General features: G+C 40.9%; 1 protein-coding gene across 2 annotated transcripts in view; it reads left to right on the top strand.

The window, feature by feature from the left end:
- SPAG6 (sperm associated antigen 6) overlaps window positions 1–13,729 on the top strand; it is an 812,261-nt gene extending 798,532 nt beyond the window's left edge. For both annotated transcript variants that reach the window (XM_044064563.1, XM_044064564.1), the window contains one exon: window positions 13,314–13,729. In XM_044064563.1, coding sequence (XP_043920498.1) covers window positions 13,314–13,377 — 64 coding nt within the window. In that variant the 3' untranslated portion in view covers window positions 13,378–13,729. The remainder of the gene's footprint in view (window positions 1–13,313) is intronic.
- Window positions 13,730–14,759: the final 1,030 nt, after the last annotated feature.

The following is a 14,759-nucleotide window of genomic DNA, read 5'->3' as shown; positions in this document are numbered from 1 at the left end:
TGTCTATAGCGTAGGGCATAAAGGTGATATCCGGACGTACCATTCTCAGAATTTCTTTGCCGCCAGTCCGAACACTATCTTCAGTCATTGGTCTAAACTTTCACTTCGTTTGCTGGTTCACCAAGCCGTTTTCAGATAAGTGCCCCATTGCAGTTTTCTTGTCATCTTTTTTTCCATTTTCCATTTTTAAATATGGCTTCTATTTCCTGCAAAATATAAAGACCTACTAACTGCTTGCACTGTCACACCCTCTACACCCAGTGCCTCAGTCAGAAATCTTTCTGATGTTTTGGGGAAGTGCCTAAGGGTCTTGTTACGTAAAATGTAAGCTTTTTTATAAGGAGCCCAAATGAGGTTGGAAGTAGCCAGCATCACTGCTTGGAAGCAGAAATCAAAATAAAAATAAAATAAAGGCAAAAAACAAATGCAATAATATTTACATGGCATTTGGGTGATTTTTGCACCCTATACTGGGGGGGGTTGCCGCTTTACTCTGGCCTTCCTACACTTCTGATATAAATATGCATTGCATATGAAAGCATCTTACAAGAGTGTTGAGAATCAGAAAGGTCAGTAACTTCCTTCCTGTTCATCATTGTCACTGACTCTAGCATAAAAGTATATTGTCTAAGTGCCATGGTCTGCTGCTGGGTACATTTTTGAAGAGCACTAGACTCATTTTAAGGCACATAATCTACTCTACAGTCTTTGCAGAAACTGATGTCCTTTCTAAGCTGCACTGCAATTTTTTTTTGGATACCCACTGCAAAATCCTTAATCACTGCACTTGTGCTTTGACTCCATGTCTGTGTGGTCTAACTGTAGAGCAATTCATTTCATCATGCTACTGTCTCACCATGTACATAGCACACTAAGATCCATTTATGGGACTGCACATTGTGTCTTTGAGTTTAGTGGACAACTAATACACTGAAAATTGTATGTGTTGATACGTATTTGATAATAGACTTGTGAGCTTTTCTCAGTGGTTCTTCTCTAAAAATATGCTCTGCAAAGTACGGCTAGACATGTCAAAATCTAGAATTAAATATGTTAATAAATAAATGGCTTTGCCGGAGATGCTGAGTATGTATGCAGGAGTTGTGAAAATTAAACCCTGATTACTAGGATATATCATATTTGCAAATTGTTGCTGTAACTCACTAGTCTGTACAACCAGTCAGCTCCTTGAGAGCTGTACCTGCATTAATTGTTTCACTTTTATTGTACCATCTGTCAGGCATTTTTCCTGACATTCAGGAAATCAGACTCTGTGTCAGGAAATCAGAGTGTCTGTTAGAAAATCCAGTTATGGTTAGTATTTGAAAGGTATTTTAAATCATTTTGTGAGCTGACACACTCCTGAAGTATGTTTCCCAAAATATTTTACACCTGAATTTGCTATGTGAATTCAAATACAGTATAAAAAACAATCACTATTATGGCTTATGCTTGTGTCTATATGTATACATGTGTGTGTGTGTGTGTGTGTGTGTGGGGGGGGGGGTCCTGAAGGATACAAGTTGGCCATAATTGTTCACTTTCCATCACAGTCAAACATCAGCATTGCACAAAATAAGTGGCTATCTTTAGTGGTCTAGACAGGATGTGTTTGAAAGGAACACATCACTGGTACAGTGGCACAGTTAGTAGTGCTCTCATTGCAAAGAGCTTGTCTCCCTGCCTGAATTTTTGGATATGGCTGCAGCTGTTTGAAGTCTGGATGTCCTCCCTGTCTCTGTGTAGGTTTTATTCAGGTGTTTCAGTCTTCTCCAGCATCTCAAAGACATGCCAAAAGTGAATTGATAATGTCTTTCTATTTCACTGCTGCAGTATTCTTTACAATAGGGATGCCCTGCCAAGGGTGTCCCGATGTCTGGCCAGTATAAAAAAAGCCTTTTGGTTGCTAAGGGTACGCTGTACATCACACATATGTTCTCTGTCTATAGCGTAGGGCATAAAGGTGACATCCGGACGTACCATTCTCAGAATTTCTTTGCCGCCAGTCCGAACACCATCTTCAGTCATTGGTCTAAACTTTCACTTTGTTTGCTGGTTCACCAAGCCGTTTTCAGATAAGTGCCCCATTGCAGTTTTCTTGTCATCTTTTTTTCCATCAACAAACTCAGCCAACAACCACAGATAAAACCAGTAATATGAAGAAAACGAACACTGGCCGGTGAAACTGGATACAAAGTTTAATTAGCGCTTTCGTCTGTTGTTACACTTGACTTCTTCAGATTAAAACAGGAATTATTCATACATCACTTCCTTTTAAAGCCAGGCAAAGTCAAATGTCATTAAAGCAAAATGCACCTAAAAATCAATGTTGTTTTAGTTGTTATTATACATAGCTAAATTTCACCTTATAAAATGCATTAAAACTATACTTCTTTATTTACATATTGCATATAGCCCATCAGCCCCCATCTCAAAATTAAAATAAAGTACAATCCAAAATACATTTCCACAAAAATAAATCATGTATTTAAAATAAGCAAATGTTACTGTATTGCCACAGAAATATACGTGTGCCCCCCTAAAAATAAAGTTCAGCTTTACACATGTATATTTCTGTGGCAACACAGTAATGTTTGCTTATTTTAAGTACATGATTTATTTTTGTGGAAATGTATTTTGGATTGTACTTTATTTTAATTTTGAGATGGGGCTGATGGGCTATACGCAATATGTAAATAAAGATGTATGGTTTTAATGCATTTTATAAGGTGAAATTTAGCTATGTATAATAACAACTAAAACAACAGTGATTTTTTTAGGTGCATTTTGCTTTAATTGACATGTGACTTTGCCTGGCTTTAAAAGGAAGTGATGTATGAATAATTTCTGTTTTAATCTGAAGAAGTCAAGTGTAACAACAGACAAAAGCGCTAATTAAACTTTGTATCCAGTTTCACAGGCCAGTGTTCATTTTCTTTACATTACTGGTTCTTACCTTTTTTTTCCTTTGTTTTTGTTGCTTGTGGGGTTCTTGTCATCCAGAAAGGGTAAATGCCAATGTGGGAGATAGATTCCCCATAAAGACCACCATGAGCAGTGTTTATTTTGTCTAGGCGCCTCCCACAACCATACATTTCATTCCAAAGACCCTGTGTAGTCAGCTTTCCTCTTTGGCCATTTATTTTGAAAATCAATGTCTTAAGCTTTTGGCAAAAGATGCTATGGAAGGAGCTTCCCGATCTGAGGATCAGCCATCTGTGAAGGAGAAGGCCAAGAAAGCTAGGTCTGACTCTTCACCTGTGCTGCCTCTGCCAGTTGTCTCTCTTGAAGTTAGTGAAAGCCAGGAAGATTGCCCAGTTCCTGAGTTGGATTCCCCTGCTTTGACTGCTTTGGAGGCTAGCATGGATCTGGCTTCTCCCAAGTCCTTGGAGGCCTTGATGTCCTCTTTGGATGTTCAGGGGGAACTGCAACTGATTATTACTGAAAAGCCTGGTGTGGTCCTCATATTTTGGTTAGGGAAGAGATACCGACTACAATTACAGAATGTCACACGGGGTCTGACCTTTCTAAGTTTTACCAGACTGATGCCTTTAAAGAAGAAATAAAAAAAAAATAAACATATTTCTCCTACTTCTAAGGACTCTCAGAGTGAATGGCAGAACTTCACTCAAGATTTGTTTGGTGCCCTTACTGCTTTGAAACCTCCTCAAGTAATTTCTGTTACAGTCCCTGCTCTCGGTCTTCTACTCCTCTTAAGAGGCCTAGGGAACAAGATTCCTCTGAGGAGGAGAAATCACTTGCCTATTCTTCCATATTCCTTCTCCCTTAGACTATGGTTCTGAGGAATAGGAGTCCTCTAGTCCTGACACTCCTTTTGAGGAGATTTCCTCTGGGGACACAATTTCCAGAATGATGGCATTTTTCAAATGGGATTGTGCCCAGGTGTCTGAGGTTCAGAAGAGGTATTATGAGCTCTTGCAAATGGACTCTCCTAGACCTTCCGCTGTTCCTTCTGTCTTGGTTGTCTTGTTGGATGCATTTTCTACTTCATCTCAGGTTCCTAATTATCAGGCCCTGCTCCCAGAAAACCTGATAGGTTTTATAAGGTGCCTGATGATTGCAGGTTCTTTTATAAGTGCCCATCAGCTGACCCCTCTGTGATGTCTGTGGCATCTGACAAGCCATCTAAGTTACTGCCTTCTACAAAGTTGCTTCCTTCTGATAAAGACAGTTGAACTATAGGAAGACTGGATAAGAAGGTTTATACCTCAGCTACCCTTGCTTTTAGGGCTGTGAATTATCAGACCCATATGATGAGATATATTTTGTCTCTTCTATCTCAGACTTGTCAAGTCTTTTCTGACCTTCCTGACTCTGAGGGGAAGACTTCTGCTCTCTCCTTGTTAGGGACTTCGTCTCAGGTGGCTCGCCACTCTATTAAATGCAGTTATGATGCAGCAGCTGCCTCCTCTAGGGCTGCTGCTTTTGGCTCTGTGCTGAAAAGGTATTCCTGGCTTTGGCTTCAACCTTTGCCTGATGATATTAAGGCTAAGTTGAAGGATGCTCCTCTGGATAACAAAGCATTTGTTTGGTGTTGCTGCTGCTGGTTTGTTCAAGTCCCTACAGTTAAAGAGTAAGGCTTTACAAGATTTAAAACATATCTTTGTTTCTCCTGTGCCTAAATTCCAAAGGAATTACCCTAATAAGCTGGCCTTTGTTTATCAGTAGTCTTGCCCTACCCCCAAAGTTAAGAAGAGTGGTAGGAGGGCACCCCCTGCTAAGGCTACCCAGACTCCTGTAGCTCAGAAATATCCTTTTCCTGATAAACCAGGTGCTGTCTGACTTTCTTTTACTTCACAGCCACATTCCTCTAGCTCTTCATCTTTCACTGTCTCTTCCTGATTGATTAAAGATCACTCAAGATTCCTGGGTTCTTTGCACCATTTTCCAAGGGTATTTCAAGGTATAGAAATCTCTTCCCCTTTCATGGGCATTCCTCAGCCCCCTCAGGAATGATTAGCCTTTTTTCTGATGGTGCTTTATGGTCTCTTGAGTCAGAGAACTATTCAGAAAGTTCCGGTTTCTCAAAGGGGGAAGGGTTTTATTCCAGAATGTTCTTAGTCATCAGGAAAGAGGGCACTTGGAGACCCATTCTGGATCTCTCACCTAAACACCTTTCTGAAGTTCCCCTCCTTTTAGATGTAGTCCCTTCAGACATTGTGCCCTGTGCTGTTTCCTAAGGCTTTTCTAGTTTCTCTGGACCTCAAGGATGTTTACCTTCATATACCTATTCATCCCCCTTTCAGGTAGTATTTAGATTTCTGTGTTGCTTCCGGGCATTTTCAGTTCTCTCCTTTGCCCTTTGGCCTTTCTACTGTACCAAGGCTATTCCCAAAATGCTTCGCTCCTGTGATTGCTTTTTTTCAGGCTAAAGGGGTTACAGGTCTTTCCCTACTTAAATGACATACTTTTTCAGGCAGCCTCTCCAGAGATTCTACTGTAGCATCTTCATTTTGCCATTTCACTCCTGCAGAACCTGGGGTTTGCTATAAATTTCCAAAAGTCTCTCCTGACTCCTCTACAGGATCATGTGTTTCTGGAAATCAGGATCCAGTCTGTTCCAATGATGGTATCCTTGCCTCCTCCCAAGGCCTTAACTCTCATTGCCTTCTTTCAAACCCTTCTTCCTCTGGCCTCAATTACAATCATGGAATTTTTAAGAGCTCTGGTTTTCATGGGCTCCATCATTCCTATGCTCCCTCTAGCCAAACTCCACATGAGAAAGCTTCAGTGGTTTCTAAAATCAATTTGAATTCAACACTTTCATCCTCTAGATTTCATAGTCCCTTTTCTTCCATACCTCAAGGTAGAAATTCAGTGGTGGATTTGGCAGTTGTCCCTCAATCCAGAATTACCTTTTCAATCTCCATTCCCCTCTCAGGAGCTGTTCACAGATGCATCAGTCATGGGATGGGGGCTTCCATCAGCTGTCTAAAAGTACAGAGCGTCTGGTCGCTTCAACAAAGAAAAGACCAGATCAGTGCCATAAAGATGAGAGTTCTTCTGTTGGGCTTCTTCAAGCATTTCATCCTCTTTTCATTCTACGGCCCCTCAAGGTACTGGCAGACAATGCCACAGTTATGTGGTATGTCAACAAGCAAGGGGGAACAAGATCTTATTTCCTGTGCGGGTTAGCACTCCAAGTATGGGAGCTAGCCATCCAGTATCAAGTAGCACTTCAGGCAGTGTACATTCCCTCAGGTCAGAACAGTGTGGCAGATTTGCTGAGCAGGTCCCTATAACAATCCCATGAGTAGATGCTTCACTGGGATGTGTTTCTGGACATTGTCTACCAGTGGGATACTCCTCAAGTGGATCTATTTGCCTCTCTTCTGAACAGAAAACTTCCTCTTTTTTGTGCCAGAGCCCCATGTCCTAGGTGGACATCTTTTTTTTTTTTCTGGATGGAGATGTTTTCTTTATGCCGTCCTCCCCCTTCTTCTCATTCCAAAAGTCCTGTTCAAGATGAATCAGGATGCTTCCAAATTATTGCTGGTGACTCCCTTTTTGGCCGAAACAGCATTGGTTCCCTCTTCTTCTGCATTTAGCCAGGGGCAATCTTCACAAGTTTCCTCACAGGGTGGACCTACTCACACAAAACAAGGGATCTCTCATCCATCCCCACCTGTCCACTCTTCAACTGACACTGTGTTTGATAGGATTTTAATTCCATATAGACAGCTATTTTCTGATGATGTACTTAGGGTCCTGCAGGAGGCCAAGAAACCCACTACTAGGAATCATACATATCCAAATGGAAAAGGTTTTCTGTTTGGACTCTTCCTCCTACCAACCCGGATCCACTTTTTGTGGATATTCCTTTGGTTCTCTCTTATCTGTGTGAACTGCTTAATGCTGGATTAGCTTATTCTTCTGTTAAAGCCCACTTGTAGGCTATTTCTGTTTGTCTGACACTAGCATCCTCTTTAGCCTCTAGATTTGAGGTTAAACAATTTCTTAAAGGCATCCTTCATATTAGACCTCCCAGGAAGCCTATCCCTCTTTCCTAGGACCTTAATTTTGTTTTGGAGAAATTGGTTGCTTTTGGGCCTGTGGCTTCAGCTTCCTTGCAGCATTGTTCTTGGAAGACTGCTCTTTTTGTGGCCCTTACTTTTGCCATACAGGTGTCTGAGCTTCAAGCCCTTATGGCTGTTCCCCTTTTTCAGTTTTCCATAAGGACAGGGTTGTCTCTTTGTACTAATCCTTTTTCTATGCCCAAAGTGGTGAATGAGTTGTCTCTTAATCAGTCTATTCATTTGTCCACTTTTTTCCCTTCTTCGCAGTCTGCTAGTGAGAAGGTTCTGCACAATTTGGATGTGCATAGACAACTCAGATTTTATTTGGATAAGACCAAAACTTTTCACAAATCAGATCAGCTTTTTGTTTCCTTTTATCCTAGATCTTTTGGTTTGGCTGTTTCTAAATAATTTCTTCTTAGATATTTAAATCATTTCTTTTTGTTATTCTTTTCATGGCAAGAGCCTTCCTTCTGTTAAGGCTCAGTCTACTAGGGCTGTGGCTACTTCTGCTGCTTTTTTTCACGGATTTAGATACCAACTCTGTTCTTGAGGCAGCTACCTTGACTTCTGTGCATGCTTTTACCAAGCACTATAAGTTGGATGTGATATATCCAGGGTAGAGCTGGTTTCGCTAGGGCCATCCTTCGTGGGTTCCTAGAGGGCTCTGCTAGTACTTCCTCCTCCCTCTCTTCTTCATGAGCTTTTGCACTGTCCCTATTGTAAAGAATACTACAACAGTGAAATGGAAGGGCATAGTGCAATTATGTAAAATCTTACCATAATGGTAGATCTCTTTTTCTTCACTGTTGCAGTGTTCACTCCCTGCCTCCTCCCCTGGTTCTTTTCCCTTCCGGATGTGCCTGGTACCTCTCTAATCCTTAGAGTGGTGTTCTTACTGGGGCTCTCAGTTCTGAGGATGGTATATCTGGGCATCACCTTTATGCCCTATGTTATACACTGGGAGCATACATGTGACATACAATGTACCCTTAGCAACCTAAAGGCTTTGGTATACTGGCCGGACAGTGTGCCTCCCTTAGCAGGGGACACCTGTTGTAAAGAGTATTGCAACAATGAAGAGAAGGACATCTAGCATTATGGTAAGAATTGACACAACTGTACTTTCTTCCAATTTCCTGTAGAAAGCATGCCTTGAGTTTTTTCTTGTGAACATGCACTCTCACTCTTCAAAAAAATAATCTTGGCAGGTGCATACATAAATTTCCTAGATAGTTAAAAAAAAAATAAGGCATAAATGCATCACATGATCAATTAGAGCTAAAGGGGGTTATTACTCCAGGCTGTATAAGTGGCTTAATATGGTCCTCTGCTCTGGGCTCCTGTCTAATCTAAAAACTAACCCCACTAAGAGGTGGACACAGCAGAGTTCACTATAGTTTGTGTGGGGGTTAAGATACTGTGGTCAGTATTTCATGAAATTTCCTTACAATAAAACTTCAGAGGTGTGCACAGAATATCATGACAGTTTATGTGTTGGTTGGGGGTAGTGTGGTCATTATTTATTTAACTTTCTTCAAAATCACACCTTGAAAGTGTGCACAGAAGGTCATTATAACTTGTCTAGGGTAAGTGTACTGTGTAGGAACAACAAGATGAAATGAATTGCTGTGAGTGTTGTTTTTTATCACTTTCTTTACTATTGAAATCGAATGCACATACAGGTGGCTGTTTTCTAGAGAAAGGGGAAAGTCAGCCTGCTGCATATGTACAGCAGACAGCAGTAGCTTGAAGTAAGTTGTACTGTGTTCTTTAACTTAAGTCTTAGTTTTACTTCAAAGAGGTTCACAGAAGATAGTCATTTGGAGTTTGGAATAAAGAGGCGTGCTGTGTAGATGTATGACAGCAGCAACTTGATATGACTACGGCCATTTGTCCGTACATTTTCTTTGAAATTTAGCACCAGAGGGGTACACAGAAAGTTACTTTTTTGGCAGGAGGAAGACAGTCATCTCAGATATGATTTATTTGCCTTCATAAGCCTTTTCTTCTCAGTTTAGGGGTAATTACTAATCAATGTATTGGTAACTACTGTGTTGCCAGCTTTGAGCATATTAACCCTTAGACAAAGCTTATTTTTTTCTTGAAAGAAAAAAATAGTATTTTTTCCCCTTAGTCATGATTTTTGTTCAGACTATCATTGGACCAAAGATTGTGGAAAAATTCGATAAAATGCATTTCAGATCATTTAGTACCCCACAGCGTCTGGGGGCTACCCCCACCAACATAATTACATTCTTTCTTACATAATTATTATTGTACAGTCTCAGACAGTTAGGATGTGTTGAAAGGGTGTAGAAAAAAGAAAAGAATTAGGACAACGTATGAGAAAACTAAACAAAAATACTCTGGATAGTATAAGGAGGCAAGGATAGGATAATAACAGTGGAGCAGTGGGGTGTTGGTCCAGGGTGGCAGTAGACAGCAAGGTGGGGAGTGGCATGGAATACATTGCCTAAGACCCCATATAATCTAAGGCTTCCCATACAGTCATTGTCATGCCACAACAAGTACAAATATGACTCTGTCATTGTTCATGTTGGTGTGAACGACCTGAGACATACCTCCCTGGACTACATGAAAAGAGACATGGAGGAGCTGTCCGATCTTGTAGCCCAGTCAGGTATGACCCTAGCCCTGAGTAGCATCCTGCCATCACCCAGAATGATACCACAGTACAAGGACAAAATGATTGACTTCAACAATTGGCTAAGCTACTGGTGTCATTCTAAGGGGATCCAGTATCTGTCTGCCTGGGATGATATGATCGACAGACCACGATGCTTTGCCAGAGATGGCCAGCACCTGTCTCCCTTGGGATTCTGGATACTGGCTAAGGCTCCTGCCACCCCTATAGTGCTTTTTTTAGGCAAGGTTCAAATGACAAACTCACCACCATAACAGGTACAAGCAAGCAAAATCTGAAAGTAATGCTACTCAGTGCTAGAAGTCTAAACTTCAAAATGCACTCACTCGAGGCACTCCTTAAAATGGAGAACATCGACATCTGTGCAGTGACAAAAACCTAGTTCAAGGCTTCAGATAGTAACCCTGCATTACCAGGCTATAATTCATACCACACCTTTTGGCCACCTAACCTGGGCAGAAACACTAAAGGCGGAGGAGTGTCCATATTCATTAAGGATATCCACACCTCCAGGCTAGTTGCTCAGCATAATGCATCTGATATTATCCAAGTGCAACTAACCCTGGGCAAGACCGCAATCCAAATTGTATCTTGCTACAGATCCCCCACCATGCCCCAGGATTCCCACTCCTCATTTCTTGATACACTGGAAAATATTAGGGTACAACCTAACACCCTAATAATGGGCGATTTCAACTACCCCACCATTAAGTGGGAAAACTACTCATGTACCAACTCTTTTGCTCAACGTTTTCTAGAATTCATAAATTCCAATGCCTTGGATCAACTTATCGACAACCCCATCAGGGGCAGCAATATCCTAGACCTGGTCATTACCATCATGGGCAACCAGTGTTCCACACCAGAGGTCAATTCCTCATTGGTCAGATCCGACCACAAGCTAATCACCCTAGACATCCACATCCCGCCCCCACCCCCCATTAGGGAAACCACCATAAAAAATTTCTCCAAAGCCAACCTCATGCTTCTTAAGACAGAAGTGGTAAACTTCACGACACCCATGCAGATGGACAATAGAGGTACGACTGCTGAATCCTACACAAATACACTTTATAAGCACTTACACGAATGCATGGATCATGCAATCCCTAACAGAACCAAGATGCTATCCTCCAAAAAAACAAAGCCAATCTGGTGGTCCCCTGCCATAAACAAATTCTACAACAGAAGAAAGAAACTATTGCAAAAAAGAGTAAAATTCCATGATTGGAGGAACTCCCTGGTCAGCCTCAGTAAAAAGCTGAGATCCCTCATAAAATCCTCCAAAGCTAGCTACAAAAACAAAATCACCACTGATTCTAAAGACAACCACAAAGCATTCTATAGCTATGTCAAGAATCTCAATGGCAACACTCAGATCTGCTCTGAGTTACAGCACAATGGCACTAAATATACAGAACCAACTGATATTGCCAACATCCTGGCAGATAAGTTCAGTGCTAACTTTACCCCCCTCTCACCTCCTAAAGGGCCCATCTCTATACTGGAAGAATACAAAGTTCCTGTAATCACGACTGCACAGGTAAAAAACACACTCTCCAAAACCAAGAACACAGCATCCATGGGACCTGACAACATCCCAGGCTGTGTTCTACCCGAACTACAGAACAAACTGGCACCACACCTAAGTACCATGTTCAATCATAGCCTCACCTCAGGCTTTGTGCCCACCGAATGACACACAGTGATGGTTATCCCACTTCACAAATGTGGAGCCAACACAGACCCCGGGAACTACTGCCCCATTAGCCTGACGAGCCTGATCTGCAAGGCTATGGAACGTATCATCATGGAACTTATAAACAATGACATTGGTAATCTCCAGACTCTGGACCCCACCCAATTTGGGTTTGTAAAAGGCAGATCATGTCTCCTAAACCTGATAGACTTCTTTGAAGCAGTCACCAAAGCTGTAGATAAGGGTAAGATGGTTCACACAGCCTATCTAGATCTCGCCAAGGCTTTCGACACCATCCCCCACTCTGGAATTATGGATAAACTCACTAAACTAGGTATAAATCCCTGTGTCACAAGATGGGGTGCCAAATGGCTCACTGACAGAACCCACACTGTGAAAGTAGCAGACTCCAAATCCGACTTCAGACCAGTGACAAGTGGAGTATCACAGGGTTCAATCCTGGGTCCTCTCCTGTTTGGTATCTACTTCTCAAAAGTACAGGCTAACACAGAAGGTCTTTGGCTAATGAAGTTCGCAGAGGACTGCAAACTAGGAGCCATAATTGAAACTCCTAATGATGTGGACATCCTACAAAAGGGCCTCACTGAGACAGATGCTTGGTGTCAAAGCCATGGTCTCAAGCTCAATGCCAAAAAATGCATTGTCATCCCTTTTGGTAAAACCTCTGTAGCCATGAACTACCACATAGGTGGTAGTCTACTTAACACTGAAAGTGTGATAAGAGACCTTGGGACACAGGTGGACAGCAGTCTCTCCTTTGATAATCACATTGCCACAGTAGTCAGGAAATCCTTCTATGTGGCACACCTCATCACAAACGGTTTCTCATCCAGGAAAAAAGAGGTCATTGTTTCCCTCTACTCATCACTCATTAGACCCATTATAGAGTACAACGCTCCTTTTGGTATGTACCTCACTAGACATCTACAACAACTAGAAAGGCCGCAGAAATACCTCACAAAGAGGACTACCATCCTCAAACAGATCCCCTGTGCAGACCGTCTCAAAAAACTCCAGCTTTACTCTGGCGCATATCGCCTACTCAGAGGCGATCTCTGCCTAACATACAAAGCTATGTCAAATTCAGAGCTGTTGGACATGCTCCACTTAAAGAAATCCCAATCCCTCTGAGCTACATGCTCTAGGGACCTAAACTTTGTCACCACAATAAACAGAACATGTTTGAGGGATAGATTTCTATCCCAGAGACTTCCCATACTTTGGAACAAACTACCTATCTATTTCAAACAAAGCTCCTCATTAGCACTCTTCAAGAAAAAATCTTGATGATTGGATGGGAGATAGGAAATTCACCCCCCGGGGATCACTTCTGTGGCTCTGCTCGACAGGGGCACAGGAAAATAATTTTCTTGGGTGGCGAAAGCCGGGGTACCCTATTTGGCTAGGCTTATATAGGCCCTAGGGCCAATAGCCTAGTACCTACCTATGAACCTATATGGCATTTATAAATTGTTGCTTCTAGGCATGGCCTGCTAAATGGGGTGTGTTTCCCTTCAGGCAAGGGGTATGTTTTCATTATGGAAGGGGGGGGTGGCCTATTTGTCAGGAAAGCAAAAGATGCAAAAGTGGCAACCCTAATTGTGCTAGTTCTTAGCTGTATTGCTTCAGACTGTCACCATTTAATGACCTAACTGTGCATGGCAGTAAAACACAAAATGCCATCTCTGATTAGTAGAAATAAGCATTTTTTGTTGCACTTAAAAGGATTCAAGATATTATGTACATAATGTGCTAGTGTTGACTTAAATAGGAATGATGTAAAATCCTGAGTATAGACATTTCAAATATTTGTTACAGTATTTACTGTAATAGTAATAATATCCTGTAACATAAACAAGAAACATAAACCAGCTTATTTTTCTTTCAGATACTACTCTCCTGGATATTCAGATGCACTGCTAGAAAGGGTGGAAACCTATCAGCCAGCTTAAGTCAATCCAACATATTTATTTGCCAGTGTATTAATTTTGTTCCTGTGCCTTTCTAAGCTGAGTGCCAGCCACCAAATTTGCCTGAAATGTTCTTTTTTTTAATAATATGAATGGCAATTTCAAACTGTGAGCCAAACATATCTGTAATGTAACAGCCCATCATTGTTAAACGTTTATAAATTTGGTACACTGTCCTTGTTAAACACTGACAGTAAAATATGAAAGAAAGTGTAAAGTTAGATACAGAAAAAACATGATTATTTGTTCCTACATTTGCCACAGTCTACCTTATTCATTTAGTATCTCTTGTGACATAACATATCATCAATAAACTCACCATTTTTGTATGGCATTTTGAGTGAATTCATGAAAAGGTACTGCATTTGCAGAGACAAATGACACAATTACAAGGAATTTTCTCAAAAGAGCTTTTTTTAAAAAGCCTTGTTTTTTTGTAATTTTGACCTAGGAAAAAAATCAAATTGTTTATGTATGTGTTCAATACCTCTCAACTTCTTAGAGCAAGAAATCTGGACAAAGCTTAAAATAATGGGAGGAGAAAGGCCCAAAAATAGAGACGTATTTTAAATATTGCTCTTATAAACATAGAAAATTGTTAGAATAACATGATTTGTGTTGGCATGCATTTTCTGAAGGATATGAAGTCGGAAATGCAAATGTATGCCATTGTCTAGTGAGTTCAATCTTCAGTGATTTGCCAGAAAGCCACACATTTTTGAGGAACTGACCAAAAATATAAGGCAAAAATCTAGACAGTATGTAAAAATCTGGACAGCTAAGAGGTATGATAGGTTTATTTTGTGCAAAATGCTACATAAGCTGACCAACCTGGCAGACTGTGAAAAGTGAATGAAATAAGAATGTTTGCCTGTGATAATCATTTTCTGAAGTTTAAATGAAACAATTAATACCAATATGATTGCTGGTTGATGTGTCACTATTAGATCATTGCTGCTATAGGTTATATCCTCCCCAGGATATTAGCAGGACAGTATCCAAAGCTTTAGAAAACCATCCATGAGCTCAGTCCATTCATGGCTTAAACACTGCTAGACAAAATCAGTGGTCTGGCTGCCAACCCATTCAGAACTTTCTGGCCACTGAAGAAATTTCCTCTTGTGGGCTTCAGAGGATTGACAGCTAGCAAATTATCCACTGCTGGCAGATAAGTTCCCCTTAGAGAAGACCATCCACATTTATTACCTTTCTTAGCATTACAGTGGAGTTTATGATAAAAAACTGTATTTTTTGGCTAGTTATTAACTTTTATATTACTGTCTCAAGACACTCTTGTCAGATAACAGAGTTTGCCTTGCCAAAATACTTTTGCTGCAAACGTTTGTTCAAAACTGTTTTAAAGA

This window comes from Protopterus annectens, chromosome 3.part0 (genome assembly GCF_019279795.1).
Source record: "Protopterus annectens isolate FY-2018-M chromosome 3.part0, PAN1.0, whole genome shotgun sequence".
In the NCBI taxonomy this organism is placed as follows: Eukaryota; Metazoa; Chordata; order Ceratodontiformes; family Protopteridae; genus Protopterus; species Protopterus annectens.
The sequence above is the reverse complement of the archived record's forward strand: the minus strand, read 5'-3'. Positions and strand labels throughout refer to the sequence as shown.